Below are 19146 nucleotides of genomic sequence, written 5' to 3' on the forward strand. Positions count from 1 at the left end.
TAACAATGTGCATTTTTCCACCCATGAAGATAAAGGATGGCAACACTGAGAAATGGAACTATAGCTCATTTCAAACACACGCAGCCAACATCAAGCATAACCAGGTATTCCACCCTTAGATGCAGGGTCAAGCTCTGTCTTTATTGACACAATTATATGCCTTAGCTTCAACTCCAACAAAGTACCAAGACGACCTTTTCCATTCCCAACACTAGCCATCCTGTGTGAGACTACTACTTTAGTTCCAATTTTGGACAGTTTTCTGCAGTAGACTCGTGCCCACTAGGAATTGAGTTAAGGTTTGCCAAAACAATTTCACAAACAAACTTTACAACCAGCAGACAAGACTTTCATCTCATCAATCAGTGCTGGAATTGAAGATAGATAGAGGTGAAAGACCAACCTAACTTCCTGTGTCACACAATCCTGTAAAAAAAAATCTAAAACTAATTCCACATCCTGTTGTTGCCTTCTAGATAAGTGGCATCTCCCATCCATAATCAGCTCACAACTAAAATATTAAAACTTAAGGCCAGCTATTAATTTCCATTTTATCTTTTTTTTGTAAAAGACAGCATTCAATGTTCTAACCATGGTGTTACCATGCCTCAAAGTTAGTTAAACGTTTGTACAATTCCTGATAACTTTTTAAAAATAACTTTTTTGCAATTAATTTTTAAACAAAAACAACTTTATCAACAAATGGATACTAATTAGCTAAAACATTTTTTTAATTCCGATGTTAACAAGAAAACTGCACAAAACTCACCATTATGAAAGGAATCAGACCTCAGGTATCAGAAGAGAAATCATGAATGCAGCCACAAAGTCATGGTTCTCCAACAGACTTCGAACTCTGTTGAAAGCAAAATTAGTTCATTATTTTGCAGGACTTTCACAAAGCCTCTAAACAACAACAATTTGCATTAATATAGCACCTTTAATTTAGTAAAACACCCCAAGGCATGAGAAAGATCAATTATTTATATTCCAAATGGGTGAATTACCAGTTATGTTTTTATTTAGAGTATTTAAATAAGTTACTTTTTTAAATGCATCTTTCTGTCCTCTTCAGGTTCCTTCACATCATTCCATGGGTAAAACTTCAGCCAGTACATTGCAGGTGTTCAGGAACAGCACCACACAATTCTTCTGGCCCAGTCAGCACTTCCCAGTGGCTCAACCAATGTTGGGGGACTTGTATGGTAAATTGGGCATACTAACTAGAGCCACTAGTTATTCAGAATTTATATAATTGTCATTAAGAGCAGTATCAATTGGCGCTTTCTCACTAATACCTTGCTTACCGATACTCAGTTTAGGTTCTGCCGGGACCATTCGGCCCCCTACCTCATTACAGCCTTGGACACAAGATTTGAATTCCTGAGTTGAGGCGAGAGTGACTTCCCTTGACATCAAGACAGCATTCCACTGAGTGTACCACCAAGAAGCCACAGTAAAACTGATATTAATGGGAATCGGGGGACCCTCCAGTGGCTGGAGTCATAGCCGAGTACATCCACACAAAAAGATCTTAAAGTTCCTCCAATTCAGCATCCAATTGTTTCTTAAAAGATTCCCATTGATTACTCTGTGCAAGAAGAATTTCCTGACATTTATAAGTTTGAATCTATGTCCCTTGTCCTACTCTTGCTATTTAACTTAAAAGTAATATTCTGACTTTTATCTTTTTTTAATTCCCCTAATTATCCGATAACCCTCTCAACCACCTCCAATACAGACGGGAAAGCTCACGTTTCTCCAGTCTTTCCTTATAACTTGGAAACTGACATTAGGGATCAGCCTGTGGCACTGCCTCCACAGCCTGAATCTCTCCTTTGTGTCTTGGCCACCAGAAGAGGAGGCAGTATTCAAGGTGCAATCTGACCAGAGTTTGGCTATGACTTCCCATAACTTGTATTCTACTGTTTTGGCTACGTAGTTTAATTTTCTATTCGCTTTGCTGATTGGTGTTCTGCAGTGGTTGGACATTCTGATCCTAGAGTTTACTAAAACTCTTAGGTTTCTTTTGGCTTCATCCGTAGCTTTTTCAACACCATCCTTGGAGTACATCAGATGCTAATTTTTTCCCCTATGTTTAGTGCTTTATATTTGTTTATATTAAATTTAATCTGCCATGTTTCCACTCAGATATATATTATATCCTATCATTCTATAATTTCTGAGCTGCTTCTTCCAAATCCATTGACACTCGTAGTTTTGTATCATTTGCAAATTTGACCACTGGGTTTCTTAATCCAGATCATTTACATTTTTTTAAAAAATATTTGTTTTTGGGATGTGGGTGCCACTTGGAAGGCAGCATTTCCTGCCATCTCTAGTTATCTTGGAGGCAGAGTCAACTTTGTAGTGTGGGACTGGAGTTATGTGTCAGCCAGACTAGTAAGGGTGGCAGGTCCCCTTCCCTAAAGGAAATTAAGAGAACCAGCTGGGTTTTTACATCAACATTATACTTCATCTGCCATGCATTTGCCCACTCACCTAACCTGTCCAAGTCAACCTGCGGCCTCTTAGCATCCTCCTCACAGCTTACACCACCACCCAGCTTAGTGTCATCTGCAAACTTAGAGATATTACACTCAATTCCTTCATCCAAATCATTGATGTAAATTGTAAATAGCTGGGGTCCCAGCACAAGGCGCTGCGGCACCCCACTAGTCACTGCCTGCCATTCTGAAAAGGACCCGTTTATCCCGACTCTCTGCTTCCTGTCTGCCAACCATTTCTCTACCCACATCAATATATTACCCGCAATACTATGTGCCTTAATTTTGCACACTAATCTCTTGTGTGGGGCCTTGTCAAAAGCCTTTTGAAAGTCCAAATACACCACATCTACTGGTTCTTGCTTATCCACTCTACTAGTTACATTCTCAAAAGATTTGTCAAGCATGATTTCCCTTTCATAAATCCATGCTGACTTGGACCGATCCTGTCACTGCTTTCCAAATGCGCTGCTATTGTATCTTTACTAATTGACTCCAGCATTTTCCCCATCACCGATGTCAAGTTGACCGGTCTATAATTCCATGTTTTCTCTCTCCCTCCTGTTTTAAAAAGTGGGGTTACATTAGCTACCCTCCAATCCATAGGAACTGATCCAGAGTCCATGGAATGTTGGAAAATGACCACCAATGCATCTACTATTTCTAGTGCCACTTCATTAAGTACTCTGGGATGCAGACTATCAGGCCCTGGAGATTTATCGGCCTTCAGTCCCTTCAATTTCCCCAACACCATTTCCTGACTAATAAGGATTTCCCTCAGTTCCCCTTCTCACTAGACCCTCGGGTTCCCTAGTATTTTCGGGAGGTTATTAGTGTCTTCCTTAGTGAAGACAGAACCAAAGTATTTGGTCAATTGGTCTGCCATTTCCTTGCTCCTCATTATGAATTCACCTAATTCTGACTGCAAGGGACCTACATTAGTCTTCACTAATCGTTTTCTCTTCACATATCGGTAGAAGCTTTTGCAGTCAGTTTTTATGTTCCCTGCAAGCTTACTCTCATGCTCTATTTTCCCCTTTCTAATTAAACCTCCCTTATGAATGTTTCCAGCATTTAAGTAAATACATCTTACAGACTCACCTCCTTTCATGTTCCTCTGGTTCTTGTATGTCACTCTGGGTATCGTTGTCCTTACCTACCTGTTGGCTACCTTCTATCTTGTGATCTACCTTGTCTGAGATCTGGCTTTCTGACTGCTTTCCCTCCTACCTATCTGATTTAAATGATTCTCAATTGCTGCCTCTTTGTGCTTACTTGGTTTAGGTGCAAGCCATCTTCCTTGTACCAATCCCTATTTCTAATGGTTCCCAGTTATATAAAAATAATATTGTTCTTGTCCTTGCTTTGTTCTTATGGATATTTAGCGTAAGGTCCATGTTTTCGTACGCCTCAGTAAATACATTGACTAAGACTTGAAGTTCAGCCTCTGTACGTGTGCAGACGCAGGCATCGTCCGCGTACTGTAGCTCGACAATAGACGTTGGGGTGGTCTTGGACCTGGCCTGGAATCGACGAAAGTTGAACAGGTTCCCATTGGTTCTGTAGAACTCCGCTGGGCAGGCCACATTGTTCGCATGCCAGACACGAGGCTCCCAAAGCAAACGCTCTACTCGGAACTCCTTCACGGCAAGCGAGCCAAAGGTGGGCAGAGGAAACATTAAAGGACACCTTCAAAGCCTCCCTGATAAAGTGCAACAACCCCACCGACACCTGGGAGTCCCTGGCCAAAGACCGCCTTGTGGAGGAAGTGCATCTGTGAGGGGGCTGAGCACCTCGAGTCTCATCGCCGAGAGCATGCAGAAATCAAGCGCAGGCAACGGAAAGAGCGTGCAGCAAACCTGTCCCACCCACCCCTTCCCTCAACGACTATCTGTCCCACCTGTGACAGGGACTGTGGTTCTCGTATTGGACTGTCCAGCCATCTAAGGACTCATTTTTAGAGTGGAAGCAAGTCTTCCTCGATTCCGAGGGACTGCCTAGGATGACGATGATTGTTCTTGCACCACTTATTTCCATCCTTAATTTTCTTAGTGAACACCCCTCCTTTCCAAACAGTATGGCGGATCAGGCTTGAGGGGTTGAATGAACTACCTGTGCTATGTTGTTAGTAGCTTCTCAGGGCCCAGAAACACACTCTACAAGAGCAATTCTCTATCTCAAGCAAAACCATCTGCCAGCGCTACTCTGTTCCTCCATAGCTGAAGTGAGCAGCTACTCAATTGCCGTTTCAATTAAGTTCTCCCAAGTAGCAACAAAAGAACTGTTGCTCAACACAATCATAACTAGCAACATTAAGTACACTTAATGGGCCCAAGTTTCCACACGCACCTAGAACGGCGCAGTCCCGACCTGGACGCCCGTTTTTCGCGCCACAAAGTGCGCCTAAAAAAATCCTCCGTATTCTCCACCTACCTGCAGGTCCTCTGGCCCTCGGCGCAGCCAGCACGAGCTGTGGGGGGGCGGAGCCAGGTCCCTGCGCTGAAAACAGTGCCGGGACCTCTGCACATGCACGCTACAGTGGGCACGCAAGTGCAGTAGCTCCAGGCGCCTGAAGCACGCAGCCCCTAGCCCTGGCCGAATGGCCTCACTGGGGCTGCATGAATAAGGCTCCTCCCACGACCATTTCCTGCTCTTCCCCCTCCCCCCCACCCCCCCCCCCCGACTAGACCCGACACCCGCTCCCCCCCCACCCCCGGACCGGACTCGACACCCGCCCACCCGACTGGACCCGACCCGACCGAGACTGGACCCGACCCGACCGCCTGCTCCCGCTCCCCCGACTGGACCCCCCCCCCTCGACCCGACCCCCGACTCGACCCGACCCGACCGAGACTGGACCCGACCCGACCGCCTGCTCCCGCTCCCCCGACTGGACCCCCCCCCCCTCGACCCGACCCCCGACTCGACCCGACCCGACCGAGACTGGACCCGACCCGACCGCCTGCTCCCGCTCCCGCTCCCCCGCCTGGACCCGACCCGACCTCCTGCTCCCGCTCCCCCGACTGGACCCCCCCGCCCCCCCCCGACTCGACCCGACCCGCGCTCCTGCTCCCCCCCCCGACTGGACCCGACCCAACCCTCGCTCCTGCTCCCGCTCCGCCGCCCGCCGCCCCCCCCCCCGACTGGACCCGACCCCCGCCTGGATCCGACCTGACCTCCCCCTCCCCGACCTCCCCCTCTCTCTCCGCGCCCCCCCCTCTCTCTCTCTCTCTCTCTCCCCCCCCTCCCTCCCTCTCCTCCCCCTCCACCCCCCCTCCCTCTCTCTCCCCCTCCCTCTCTCCCCTCTCCCCCCCCTCCCCTCCCCCCCCTCCCCTCCCCTCTCCCCCCCTCTCCCCTCCCCCCCCTCCCCTCTCCCTCCCCCCCCCTCCCCTCCCCTCCCCCCCCTCTCCCTCTCTCTCGCTCTCTCGCTCTCTCTCCCTCCCCCCGACCCGACCCAACGCCACCTACCTGTAAATCTGGTGCTGGGGACGGGCCCTGCCCGAAGTCTCGGGCCGGCCCGTTCAGCCTTCGGTCCCGAAAGGCCTGCCTGAAGCACTTTCACACAGGTAGGAAGATGATTTATTTAATCTTTTCTTTGCTTATAAATGTTTATTCAGGTTGGATTTATTTGTATAATATTTGTAGAAGTATAAATAAGGATTTATTATAGAATTTAATGACTTCCCTTCCCCCCACCCCTCCCCCCCCACCTCGTTCTGGACGCCTAATTTGTAACCTGCGCCTGATTTTTTAATGTGTAGAACAGGTTTTTTCAGTTCTACAAAAATCTTCACTTGCTCCATTCTAAGTTTGTTTGGAGTACGCTTTCACTGTGGAAACTTTGAAATCAGGTATCAGTGGCCGGACACGCCCCCTTTTGAAGAAAAAATTCTGTTCCAAAGTGGAACTGTTCTACCTGACTAGAACTGCAGAAAAAAAAATGTGGAGAATTGCGATTTGTAAGATAGTCCGTTCTCCACCAGTTGCTCCTAAAAATCAGGCGCAAATCATGTGGAAACTTGGGCCCAATGTTCTATACACAACAATGCTTGAAGCCTTCCTCCGGAACAACCAGTAGATCCTGTTATCTGGTGCTTACGTAGGCCTCCACAACTGGCTCCCAAACAAAAGTATCTTTAGTGGGTGGGGAGGTGTAGAGAACCTCATCCAGATAAGCAAACTTTCAACTCATAGTAGTGGGTAAAAAAAATCATTGCATCAGAATCAAGGAGTCAACAGATGGATACGTATATTTTGTCAATCAAAATGCTTTCTCAGATTTATCTTGATGTCGGAATTGTTAAGTCTCCTCCAATGATTTTGCACATTTAATACAAGATACCAATTTCTCTTTTCCCACTCCCACACTTCTGTCAGAATTATAAAGCTTTATAAAAACAGAGTATTACTGTTTGCTGAAAATATTAAAAATATTAAGCCTTTGCAGACAGTTAGGGGATCAGACTTTTAAGATACAAGGTGTACAAAATTCTGACACACTGAGTTCAAACAACCCAAATAGGTGGGAGGGGTAAATACATACCACCAATATCTTTGAATGTATGTTTTTTGGCTTCAATTTCAACTGCCATTGTCGGAATAGATTCAGTCCCATATAAGGAGCCAAAGCTAAGATTGACTGATAATCTTTGTGTAAAGTTATTCCTGGTAAAGATATTTCATCTTTGTTCATTTTTTCATATTTTCATATACCTGGTGATTGATATGGATAGCAGGGATATACGTTGTATCCAGGAGTAGCTCAGATTTTGCCAAGGGAGCATAATGTAAACCCTTAGTATCAGGATTTGGCAGCTTTATAAGGGGAAATTAAATTAAAGATATGTTAAAAGGGAGAATTCCACCACCATTCTACGTGTGGGCAACCTGGTATCACTAAAAACGATGCTACGACTCCGCTAAGAAACTTATTGGCTGAATACAAGAAAAGGTGCCAGTAATTGCATGATGTCGTGTCATATATACAACACAGCAGGCTTCCAACAGTTAATATCTGCTTTAAAGCCTATGATTTCATGGGAACACTTTGTTCTCGTTTATCTTTCCTGTTCCAAGAAGCGTAACTGTTACTTCTTAGTATTTTTGATGACTTATCTAAATAGGTAGAAATATCCCTCCTACAACCGCACAACAGCTAAAGTACCTGCTAGGAAGTTGGCATAGGAAATTTACCTGCTGTCTGCCTGCCCAGGGTATATCATTTATAAGTGCAGTGTTCAGATAACAAGAGGCACTTGGAACTAAATACCTTGCAACATTTCCTTATTCTCCCAAGTTGAAGCAAATAGACCTTGTACTAAACAATCAGGTTCACCATAAGGACCTGTACAGGGCCAGAACTAAAATGATTGGGATTAACTACCTTTCGAACTACATCTCATGCTACCAGAGAAGATGCACTGGTATTTATCCTCTTCAAAAAGGTATCTTCTAACTCCTTTTGACCTTGTTACAAATACCAGGGGCTAAAAATTGGCCAACCTTGCACCCGGTTTTTCAGCAATATTCCGCCGTTTTTGGCGAAAACCGGTGAACCGGGAAATTCGGAGAAGTCTTGCGCCAGCAGTTTTTAAGTACCGCAAGGCAGCGGACCGCCGGCGTGCAAGGTTCGAAATAGTACTTTCACCAAAACTTTGGCTCACAGCGCACCTGTAGTTAGGAAGAAAAAAACTGCCCAGGAAAAACCTGTGTTGCAGCCCTTGGAACAGCAGTAGGTATGAAGACCTGCAAAAAATGTAAGTTAAATTTTTTCTTTTTTAAATTCTTTTGCAGTGATTTGATAGTTAGGTGTCTTATGAATGTTTTGTGATTTTTAGAATTTTTGGGAGGGCGTTTTCCCTCTTTCCTAGCCCCAATTTGCAATGGTATTGGCCTCAGAGAAAAGTTGCAGAAAATTTGCGGTGTGTGCCACGAATCCTCGTGCCATGCTGATTTTTACCGCTGGGTGCATTTTATTCTGAATTTTAGGCCTCGTAGCAGTATTTTTTGCGGAAAAATACCACTATCACCAAAAAACGAATTTCTAGCCCTAGATCTTCCAACAGAAAGCCTGTTGGCTCCTACAAGGCCAATCTGACGGCAGTGTTGGAAGATGTACATCAGCTGGTAAAAGACCAGTTAATTGTGGCAGGTTAGACTTTTGTTGGCTTTGGATTAAAGGAGACTGATAAAGGTTTATGGCATATGATCAGTCCAAGTCAGCATGGATTTATGAAAGGGAAATCATGCTTGACAAATTTTCTGAGGATGTAACTAGCAGAGTGGACAAGGGAGAACCAGTGGATGTGGTGTATTTGGACTTTCAAAAGGCTTTTGACAAGGTCCCACACAAGAGATTGGTGTGCAAAATTAAAGCACATGATATTGGGGGTAATGTACTGACGTGGATAGAGAACTGGTTGGCAGACAGGAAGCAGAGAGTCGGGATAAATGGATCCTTTTCAGAATGGCAGGCAGTGACTAGTGGGGTGCCGCAGGGCTCAGTGCTGGGACCCCAGCTATTTACAATATACATCAATGATTTGGATGAAGGAATTGAGTGTAATATCTCCAAGTTTGCAGATGACACTTAAGCTGGGTGGCGGTGTGAGCTGTGAGGAGGATGCTAAGAGGCTGCAGGGTGACTTGGACAGGTTAGGTGAGTGGGCAAATGCATGGCAGATGCAGTATAATGTGGATAAATGTGAGGTTATCCACTTTGGTGGCAAAAACATGAAGACAGAATATTATCTGAATGGCGGCAGATTAGGAAAAGGGGAGGTGCAACGAGACCTGGGTGTCATGGTACATCAGCCATTGAAAGTTGGCATGCAGGTATAGCAGGCGGTGAAGGCGGCAAATGGCATGTTGGCCTTCATAGCTAGGCGATGAGAGTATAGGAGCAGGGAGGCCTTACTGCAGATGTACAGGGCCTTGGTGAGGCCTCACCTGGAATATTGTGTTCAGTTTTGGTCTGCTAATCTGAGGAAGGACGTTCTTGCTATTGAGGGAGTGCCGCGAAGGTTCATCAGACTGATTCCCGGGATGGCAGGGCTGACATATGAGGAGAGATTGGATCGACTGGGCCTGTATTCACTAGAGTTTAGAAGAATGAGAGGTGATCTCATAGAAACATATAAAATTCTGATGGGACTGAACAGGTTCGATGCAGGAAGTATGTTCCCGATGTTGGGGAAGTCCAGAACCAGGGGTCACAGTCTAAGGATAAGGGGTAAGCCATTTAGGACCGAGATAAGAAGAAACTTCTTCACTCAGAGAGTTGTTAACCTGTGGAATTCTCTGTCACAGAAAGTTGTTGATGCCAGTTCATTGGATATGTTCAAGAGGGAGTTAGATATGGCCCTTACGGCTACAGGGATCAAGGGGTATGGAGAAAAAGCAGGAAAGGGGTACTGAGGTGAAGGGTCAGCCATGATCTTATTGAATGGTGGTGCAGAAGCGAAGGGCCGAATGTCCTACTCCTGCACCTATTTTCTATGTTGCTATGGGGAAAGCCAATGATTGGGAGGAGGATGTACAGCTTAACCACCAACCACTGGGCATGCTGCTCATTGTGGCAGGAGGATGGAGGGGGTGGTAAGTCAATTAGTACTAATTGTGTTTTCTACATTGGAGATTTTGATGTATTTTTTGAGTTCTGCATCGGGCTTCAACCAACAGAAGCAGCATTCGCAATGGTCCTGGGTTCCAGATGGGTTGCAGCAAATATGTTGGAAGTTCTGTCCATTATGTCAGAACTAAGAAGGTGTTTCATTAAAAATATATTCAAATTTAACAGTTCCGAGCATGCAGCGAGATGTGTATCCAGTAACTCGGGAGGATAGGAATAAAAAAGAGACAGCGTTTAAGTAGGCTAAGAGATCAAAAAACAAGTGGAAGCAGGGAAAGAGGAGAGGGAGCCACATTTTCTATGCAATCCCATCTTAAATGCAGCCTGCAGATATTGGTGGTTCTTTCCCTGCCACAACATGCCATACAACCCACCACCTCCCACCCAAAAAGAAAAACAACACAAAGACATCAGAGATCGGCAAGAGAGTGACCATATTCTCTCCATGGGAAATCAACTATTGTATTATAATAGATAACTGTTTGGAACTTTGAAGAATTGAAGACCCTGTTATCTAATGCTTATGTGGGTCTTCAAGATAGAGGTTGGACCTCTGTGGTCCGGCACCCTCGGGACCTGAGAGGTGCCGAAACAGAGAATTTTCTGAACCACAGGTGGTCACGCCTAGCCTAGGCTTACCGTAACCTGTCGACAGCACCCGGGCTCCCGTGTGCGCGCGCTGACAGCCTGTGGGCGACTCCCTCTGCACCCGCGCACACACTCACTGACTGACAGCCGCTCGCAGCCAATCGCCATACGCACACCGCAGCAGCAACCGAGCCCGCTTTCTGAAACACCGTTTAAAGTTACAGACCCACAGCACAGTCCCCAGCCAGCGCCTTGCACACTCAGGTTGCACAGATAACACATTGTAACACTCACTGAGATTGCGCAGATAGAAACATAGAAATATAGAAAATAGGTGCAGGAGTAGGCCATTCGGCCCTTCCAGCTTGCACCACCATTCAATAAGATCATGGCTGGTCATTCCCTCAGTACCCCTTTCCTGCTTTCTCTCCATACCCCTTGATCCCTTTAGCTGTAAGGACCATATCTAACTCCCTCTTGAATATATCCAATGAACTGGCATCAATAACTCTCTGCGGTAGAGAATTCCACAGGCTAACAACTATCTGAGTGAAGAAGTTTCTCCTCATCTCAGTCCTAAATGGCTTACCCCTTATCCTTAGCCTATATCCCCTGGTTCTGGACTTCCCCAATATCGGAAACATTTTTTCTGCATCTAACCTCTCTAGTCCCATCAGAATTTTATATGTTTCTATGAAATCACCTCTCATCCTTCTAAACTCCAGTGAATACAGGCCCAGTCGATCCAATCTCTCCTCATATGTCAGTCCAGCCATCCCAGGAATCAGTCTGGTGAACCTTCGCTGCACTCCCTCAATAGCAAGAACGTCCTTCCTCAGATTAGCAGACCAAAACTGAACACAATATTCCAGGTGAGGCCTCACCAAGGCCCTGTACATCTGCAGTAAGGCCTCCCTGCTCCTATACTCTCATCGCCTAGCTATGAAGGCCAACATGCCATTTTCCGCCTTCACCGCCTGCTGTACCTGCATGCCAACTTTCAATGACTGATGTACCATGACACCCAGGTCTCGTTGCACCTCCCCTTTTCCTAATCTGCCGCCATTCAGATAAAATTCTGCCTTCGTGTTTTTGCCCCCAAAGTGGATAACCTCATATTTATCCGCATTATACTGTATCTGCCATGCATTTGCCCACTCACCTAACCTGTCTAAGTCACCCTGCAGCCTCTTAGCGTCCTCCTCACAGCTCACACTGCCACCCAGTTTAGTGTCATCTGCAAACTTAGAAATATTACACCAAATTCCTTCATCTAAATCATTAATGTATATTGTAAATAGCTGGGGTCCCAGCACTGAGCCCTGCGGCATTCCACTAGTCACTGCCTGCCATTCTGAAAAGGATCCATTTATCCCGACTCTCTGCTTCCTGTCTGCCAACCAGTTCTCTATCCACGTCAGTACATTACCCCAATACTGTGTGCTTTAATTTTGCACACCAATCTCTTGTGTGGGACCTTGTCAAAAGCTTTTTGAAAGTCCAAATACACCACATCCACTGATTCTCCCTTGTCCAATCTACTAGTTACATCCTCAAAAAATTCCAGAAGATTTGTCAAGCATGATTTCCCTTTCATAAATCCATGCTGACTTGGACCGATCCTTTCACTGCTTTCCAAATGTGCTGCTATTTCATCTTTAATAATTGATTCCAACATTTTCCCCACTACTGATGTCAGGCTAACCGGTCTATAATTACGTGTTTTCTCTCTCCCTTCTTTTTTAAAAAGTGGTGTTACATTAGCTGCCCTCCAGTCCATAGGGACTGATCCAGAGTCGATAAGACTGTTGGAAAATAATCACCAATGCACCACTATTTCGAGGGCTACTTCCTTAAGTACTCTGGGATGCAGATATCAGTCCCCGGGGATTTATCGGCCTTCAATCCCATCCATTTCCCAAACACAATTTCCCGCCTAATAAGGATATCCTTCAGTTCCTCCTTCTCACCAGACCCTCGGTCCCCTAGTACTTCCAGAAGGTTATTTGTGTCTTCCTTCGTGAAGATAGAACCGAAGTATTGGTTCAACTGGTCTGCCATTTCTTTGTTCCCCATTATAAATTCACCTGAATCTGACTGCAAGGGACCTACGTTTGTCTCTACGAATCTTTTTCTCTTCACATATCTATACAAGTTTTTGCAGTCAGTTTTTATGTTCCCAGCAAGCTTCCTCTCATACTCTATTTCCCCCCTCCTAATTAAACCCTTTGTCCTCCTCTGCTGAATTCGAAATTTCTCCCAGTCCTCAGGTTTGCTGCTTTTTTTGCCCAATTTATATGTCTCTTCCTTGGATTTAACACTATCCTTAATTTCCAGTGTTAGCCATGGTTGAGCCACCTTCCCTGTTTTATTTTTACTCCAAGCAGGGGTGTACAATTGTTGAAGCTCATCCATGTGATCCTTAAATGTTTGCCATTGCCTATCCACTGTCAACCCTTTAAGTATCATTTGCCAGTCTATTCTAGCTAATTCATGCCTCATACCATCGAAGTTACTTTTCCTTAAGTTCAGGACCTTAGTCTCTAAATTAACTGTGTCACTCTCCATCTTAATAAAGAATCCTACCATATAACTTCAGACTGCAAAACTCACAGGTTGTATTTCAAACTCAAAGGCTGTGAAACTCGGGCCTCGATCTCTCGTTACGTGTAGAAACCTCCCAGCCACATTTATTAATTAACACGCTGGTTTGTGCTCTTTTTTTTAATAAACCATCCTCTCCCTCAGGCCCAACTAATGCCAAACCATGGATGTTTCCGGACCAGAGAGGTCCAATCTGTATATGCTTTTCAGTCAGTTATAAAGTACATTGATGCTGTCTCTCCTTCTCCTCTAGTTCATGTAGTCATTGCTTCACCTGTTTCACTGCCTCAAATATGTGGAATTCCTTTCTCTCCTTGCATTGCTTCTTGGCAGTCTGGTGCTCGCTCTTCTCCTGCAGCTTCAACACCTATAGATGCTGCACATGTTCCTTTGTATTTTCATCAGCAACTAAACAAGCTAATTCCATCTCTCTGCACCCTAGCGGACATTGTTAACTCAAAATGTAATTGGCTGTGAAGTGTTTGTGGACATCCTGTCAGGAAAAGTACTGTATAACACTGTGGGCGGATCACTGGCAAATGGAATTCAACCCGGAGAATTGTGAGGTAATGCTTTTGGGGAGGGCTAACAAGACAAGGGAATACACAATAAATGGTAGATCACTGAGGTGTAGAGGGACCTTGGAGTGCACGTCCACAGATCCCTGAAGGTAGCATGACAGGTAGATAAGGTGGTTAAGAAGGTATACGGAATTCTTGCCTTTATTAGCCGAGGCATAGAATACAAGAGCAGGGAGGTTATACTTGAACTGTATAAAACACTGGTTAGACCGCAGCTGGAGTACTGTGTGCAGTTCTGGTCACATCACAGGAAAGATGTGATTGCACTAGAGAAGGTACAGAGGAGAGTTATGAGGATGATGCCTGGACTGGAGAATTTTAGCTACGAGGTAAGACTGGATAGGCTAGGGTTGTTTTCTTTGGAACAGAGGCGGCTGAGGGAGATCTAATTGAGGTATATAAAATTATATGGGGCGTTGATCGAGTAGACAGGAAGGACCAGGGGGCTTAGATTTAAAGTAAGTGTAGGGTTTCGAGGGGAAATGAGAAGTTTTTTCACCCAGAGGGTGGTGGGGATCTGGAACTCTCTGCCTGAAAGGGTGGTTGAGGCAGAAACACTCACCGCATTTAAAAAGTACTTGGATATGCACCTGAAGTGCTTTAACCTACAAGGCTACGGACCAAGAGCTAGAAAATAGGATTAGTCTCTTTGTCGACAGCACGGACATGATGGGCTGAATGGCCTATTTCTGTGCTGTAAATTTCAATGAATCTATGAAAAGCAAGTTCCTTCATTCTTCTTAATGCTGTCTACTACTGCTCCACTTGTTGGTCATTAAGTGATGTTTTATCCCACCTAGTCTGCCATCACTATTGGCCCTGAATTTGCGGTCCCTACGGCGGGTACGAGGTGCACATGTGCCCGTAGGGGCTTTGCAAGTTCCGGGTATAGGTATGTGCACCTAAACACAGAACTTGCGATCAGTCAAGAATCCTCTTGACAAATCGCATGCATCCAGAAGTAAACGGCCTCTGCAGGCTGAGAGTTGGGCTATTTGCCCAACTTCTGTCCAGCGAATGCCCGTGAAATTCTTATGACTGATAAAAGCAGGCGTAAGGCATTTTTTTTCAATAATTAAAATATGTAAATGTATTTTTTTTTAATTACATTGTTTTAAATAATTAATTAAATCCTATTTTGATTCATTTCAAAGATGTGATTTTTTTTAAACATTTATTTTCAGTGTTTGTGTGTTTTGGGGGTATTCCCATTCATACTTATAGTATTCCGTACAAACAGAACTCACCACAAGTATGAATAGGAATACCCCAACTTTGATTGGTTGGGCCGGCCCACGTGATCCCAGGGACACGTGCGAAGCGCCTACGTACTGGGATACATGAGTCTCTATACGTTTACATAGAAGCCCAGGACCAGAAGTCTCCGAACCTCCCGGACCACCAGGTAAATTCGTAGAAATGTTTCAGGTCGGAGGCATCCGCCCACGGGAAGCCTCCTACCCCACTTTCTAAGCCATTAGGTTTGAGTTTTCGGTCTGCTAACTCAAAACCAGTTACCCTCTGAGGTTGTCAGGTAGGTGTGGAAGGGCCTTCAAATATAGTCATAGTTGATATGGACAATCCATCTCTACTGGCTGCGACCTACTTTGCATTCCACCAGTATTTATGAGTGCTTCAATCAGTCTGCATTAAGGTAAGTCAGGCCTTCACATACCATCACTTATATGCCATCGGATAGGCCATCACAGTCTCACATGGAAATTGGTATTCTGCACACATTAATCTCCTGACAGTGATCTATTTGCACCTGTCTATATATGTGGATGTGAGGGTATCGACAGGTGGGTGCAGAATACACCAGATGAAGCTTAACCTCCGTAGGTACTCATAGTCTATTTCCTATAAAATCATCAAGTATAGGAGGATTGGGTTTGCCCAATTTATGTCTGTTTATCAGGAGAACCCAACTGATTACTGGAGGCAATCACTCCACATTATGATGTCATGTGTTTTAATGTACAGGTGTCTACAAATTTTTATTGTCTCTTCATTGACCTAATGTAAATTCCAAGACATATTACACATTTATATCTTTTGTACAATTTCATGGGAGTTGCATTATTTGCTAAGGTCTGCCAGTTGAATAAAGCATTCAGTAAATTACTATGCATCTTCTATAAATCCTTGCCAATCTAGCACATCATCCTATGTCTATTCTAGGTATTCTTTCATTCTTGCCCTCTTGAACTAATCCTACTTGACACTACCGGACAGATTCTGTGACTGTATTCTGTTGCATTCCCTAAATCTCTCCTTTTCCTGAAAAGGGGTGGGGAGGAGGGAGGTTGACTCTGAACCCCCCCAGCACCTCACCGAAGGGGCCATTGTTCAAGTGCAATGCAGAGACTGTCAGTAATCTATTCAATTCCGAGCCTGCACTCAGTGGACATCCACACAGAGCAATCGGGCCATCCGAGAGAGCGGTCAGCAACTGGCCGATTGCCCCCCTCCCTCACCCCAAGGGGCGATGAGACCAAGCGCAGCGGCCGCCCACCCCACCACAATATATGCCCGCCCCTGTGATCAGCACAGACCGGGGATGGAAGATGGAACACGGGCGCCGGCGCCTCCCCCTCCCCGCGGGAGAGCTCGCTGTCGTGTTGTTCGCAGTAAGAGGCGGCGGGGGGGCTATCGCCCAGCCTCCGCTGTGTCCGCGGCCATGTCCCGAGCCCCGGCGCGCTGTGAATGGGAGCGGCCAATCGGCGCAGCGCCGGCCCCAACACACGCTACAAAAAGCTGACTTGCCGGTATCCGTGCCATCGCCGGCCATTTATGTTGGGTATCTCAGCTCCCGGCTGCTTGTGTCTGTTTTTTTTTGATTTGCTCCGTTATTCCAATCACCGAGCCGCCGGCTCCCAAACGGCCATTTCCCCCCCAAGTCCGACCCAACTTCCGGTCGGATGCCAGGAGGAGGAGCTCCGGGACCGGAAACCCTAGGGCAGGGTGCACGGGTTGGGGCTGGGCTGCAAGGTGCACCAAACCTACTTTAACATATTATGCAAAAACAATTAAAAACAACACCAGCTTGGCAAAAGGAATGCCAAAGCGATACTTTTGAATTTCCAAAAATAAAATAGTATCTTGGTTGATATGTCCTTACTATACAGTATAAATGCACACAAGGCCCATACTTGAGAGAAGGTCACTCTGTGACCAGTTACCTTTATTACCAAGACCTCAACTGATGAAGGTGGATGGAGCTTCCCCTTTTATACCTGAAAGTCCAGGTTAGGAGTGTCTCCCACAAGTTCGCCCCTTGTGGTCAATGTTCTCAAGGTGTACAACTTAGGTCAACTTCTACATGGGTTACAATGATAGTTGAATACATGACATCACCTCTCCCCCAAAGTCTGATTGGGATCACAGGTTAAGTCTCTCTGGTGGTTTACGCTCCCTTGTAGAGCGCCTGAGCTGGGGCTCCGGTTGTTGGGCGCTGGCCTGAGTGTCTGCTGTTTGCGGTGCCTCAGGCCTGTCCCGACTGCCCACAGTGACTGGGCTCTCCTCCACTTGGTTCCGGTGTTAGGTCACCTGTGGTGGAATAAACTCTACGTTGTGTTCTTCCTCTGCTTCTTCTATGAGGTTGCTGAACCTCCTTTTAGTTTGATCCACGTGTTTGCAGCAGATTTGTCCATTGGTAAGTTTAACTACCAAAACCCTATTCCCCTCTTTGGCAATCACAGTGCCTGCAAGCCATTTGGGCCCCGCAGCGTAATTAAGGACAAAAACAGGGTCATTGACATCAATACATTGCGCCCTCGCATTCCAGTCATGGTAGTCACATTGTGACTGACGCCTGCTCTCAACAATTTCTTTCATAGGGTGTATAAGGGATAACATGGTTTTGAGCGTCCTTTTCATTAGCAGCTCTGCGGGTGGAACTCCTGTGAGTGAGTGTGGTCGGGATCTATTGGCCAACAGGAGGTGTGATAAGCGGCTTTGTAGGGAACCCCCTTGGATTCTGAGCATCCCCTGCTTGATTATCTGCACTGCTCATTCCGCCTGGCCATTTGAGGTTGATTCCATTGCCTGCCATGAAGTCCTGGAATTCAGTGCTTGTGAAGCATGGGCCATTGTCACTGACCAAGACATCCGGTAGACCATGGGTGGCGAGCATTGCCCGTAGATTTTCTACCGTGGCAGAGGATGTGCTTGAATTTAAAATGGCACACACAATTCATTTGGAGTAGGCATCTATTACAACCAAAAACATTTTTCCCATGAAAGGACCTGCGTAGTCCACATGGATGCGTGACCATGGCTTGGCGGGCCAGGGCCAGGGCTAAGGGGGGGGCTTCCCTGGGTGCGTTGCCTAGCTGAGCACACGTGTTGCACCTGCGAACACAAAGTTCCAGGTCTGCATCTATTCCAGGCCACCAAACGTGTGACCAGGCAATTGACTTCATCATGACAATGCCCGGGTGCTCATTGTGAAATTCTCTGATAAATAACTCTCTGCCCATCTGTTGCATGACTACTCAGTTTCCCCACAGTAGGCAATCGGCCGGAATCGAGAGTTCATCCTTGCGCCTATGAAACGGTTTAAATTCCTCAGGGTATGCCCCGTAGGTGGCTGCCCAGTCCCCATTCAGGACACATTTCTTAACTAAAGACAGTAGCGGGTCTTTATTTGTCCAGACTTTAATCTGACGGCTGTCACTGGTGAGACTTCCCTTTCGAAAGCTTCAACAGCCATGACCATCTCAGCATCATGCTCAGTTGCCCCCTCAGTGGTGGCTAGTGGGAGCCTGCTGAGTGCATCGGTCTGTGCCGAATTGTGTAGTCATAGGCGGCTAACATGAGTGCCCACCTCTGTATGCGGGCCGATGCATTCGCATTTATGGCCATGTTGTCAGCCAAAAGGGACGTTAAGGGTTTGTGATCTGTCTCCAGCTCAAATTTCCTGCCAAACAGGTACTGGTGCATTTTTTTACAGCATATACACATACAAGCGCTTCCTTTTCTACCATCCCGTAGCACCTTTCTGCCTGGGACAGACTTCTGGAGGCATAAGCTACCAGCTGTAACAAACCATTGGCATTCACATGCTGCAACACACACCCGACCCCATAGGACGATGCATCGCACGTTAAAACAAGTTTCTTACACGGGTTCTATAACGTTAACAGTTTTTTGGAGCATAACAAATTGCGTGCTCTATCAAAAGCCCTTTCCTGGCTGTCCCCCCAGACCCAATCACGACCTTTGCGTAGGAGCA

At 46.0% G+C, this 19146-nt stretch overlaps 1 protein-coding gene across 11 annotated transcripts in view; it reads right to left on the reverse strand.

Moving 5' to 3' along the window:
* The window catches only part of supt20 (SPT20 homolog, SAGA complex component), a 119597-nt gene extending 102776 nt beyond the window's left edge, over window positions 1–16821 (reverse strand). For all 11 annotated transcript variants that reach the window (XM_070892358.1, XM_070892359.1, XM_070892368.1 and 8 more), the window contains exons 1-2: window positions 16677–16821; window positions 770–856 (exon numbers count right to left, since the gene is read on the reverse strand). In XM_070892358.1, the coding sequence (XP_070748459.1) occupies window positions 770–772 (3 nt within the window). In that variant the 5' untranslated portion in view covers window positions 773–856; window positions 16677–16821. The remainder of the gene's footprint in view (window positions 1–769; window positions 857–16676) is intronic.
* Window positions 16822–19146: the final 2325 nt, after the last annotated feature.

This window comes from Pristiophorus japonicus, chromosome 10 (genome assembly GCF_044704955.1).
Source record: "Pristiophorus japonicus isolate sPriJap1 chromosome 10, sPriJap1.hap1, whole genome shotgun sequence".
In the NCBI taxonomy this organism is placed as follows: domain Eukaryota; kingdom Metazoa; phylum Chordata; class Chondrichthyes; family Pristiophoridae; genus Pristiophorus; species Pristiophorus japonicus.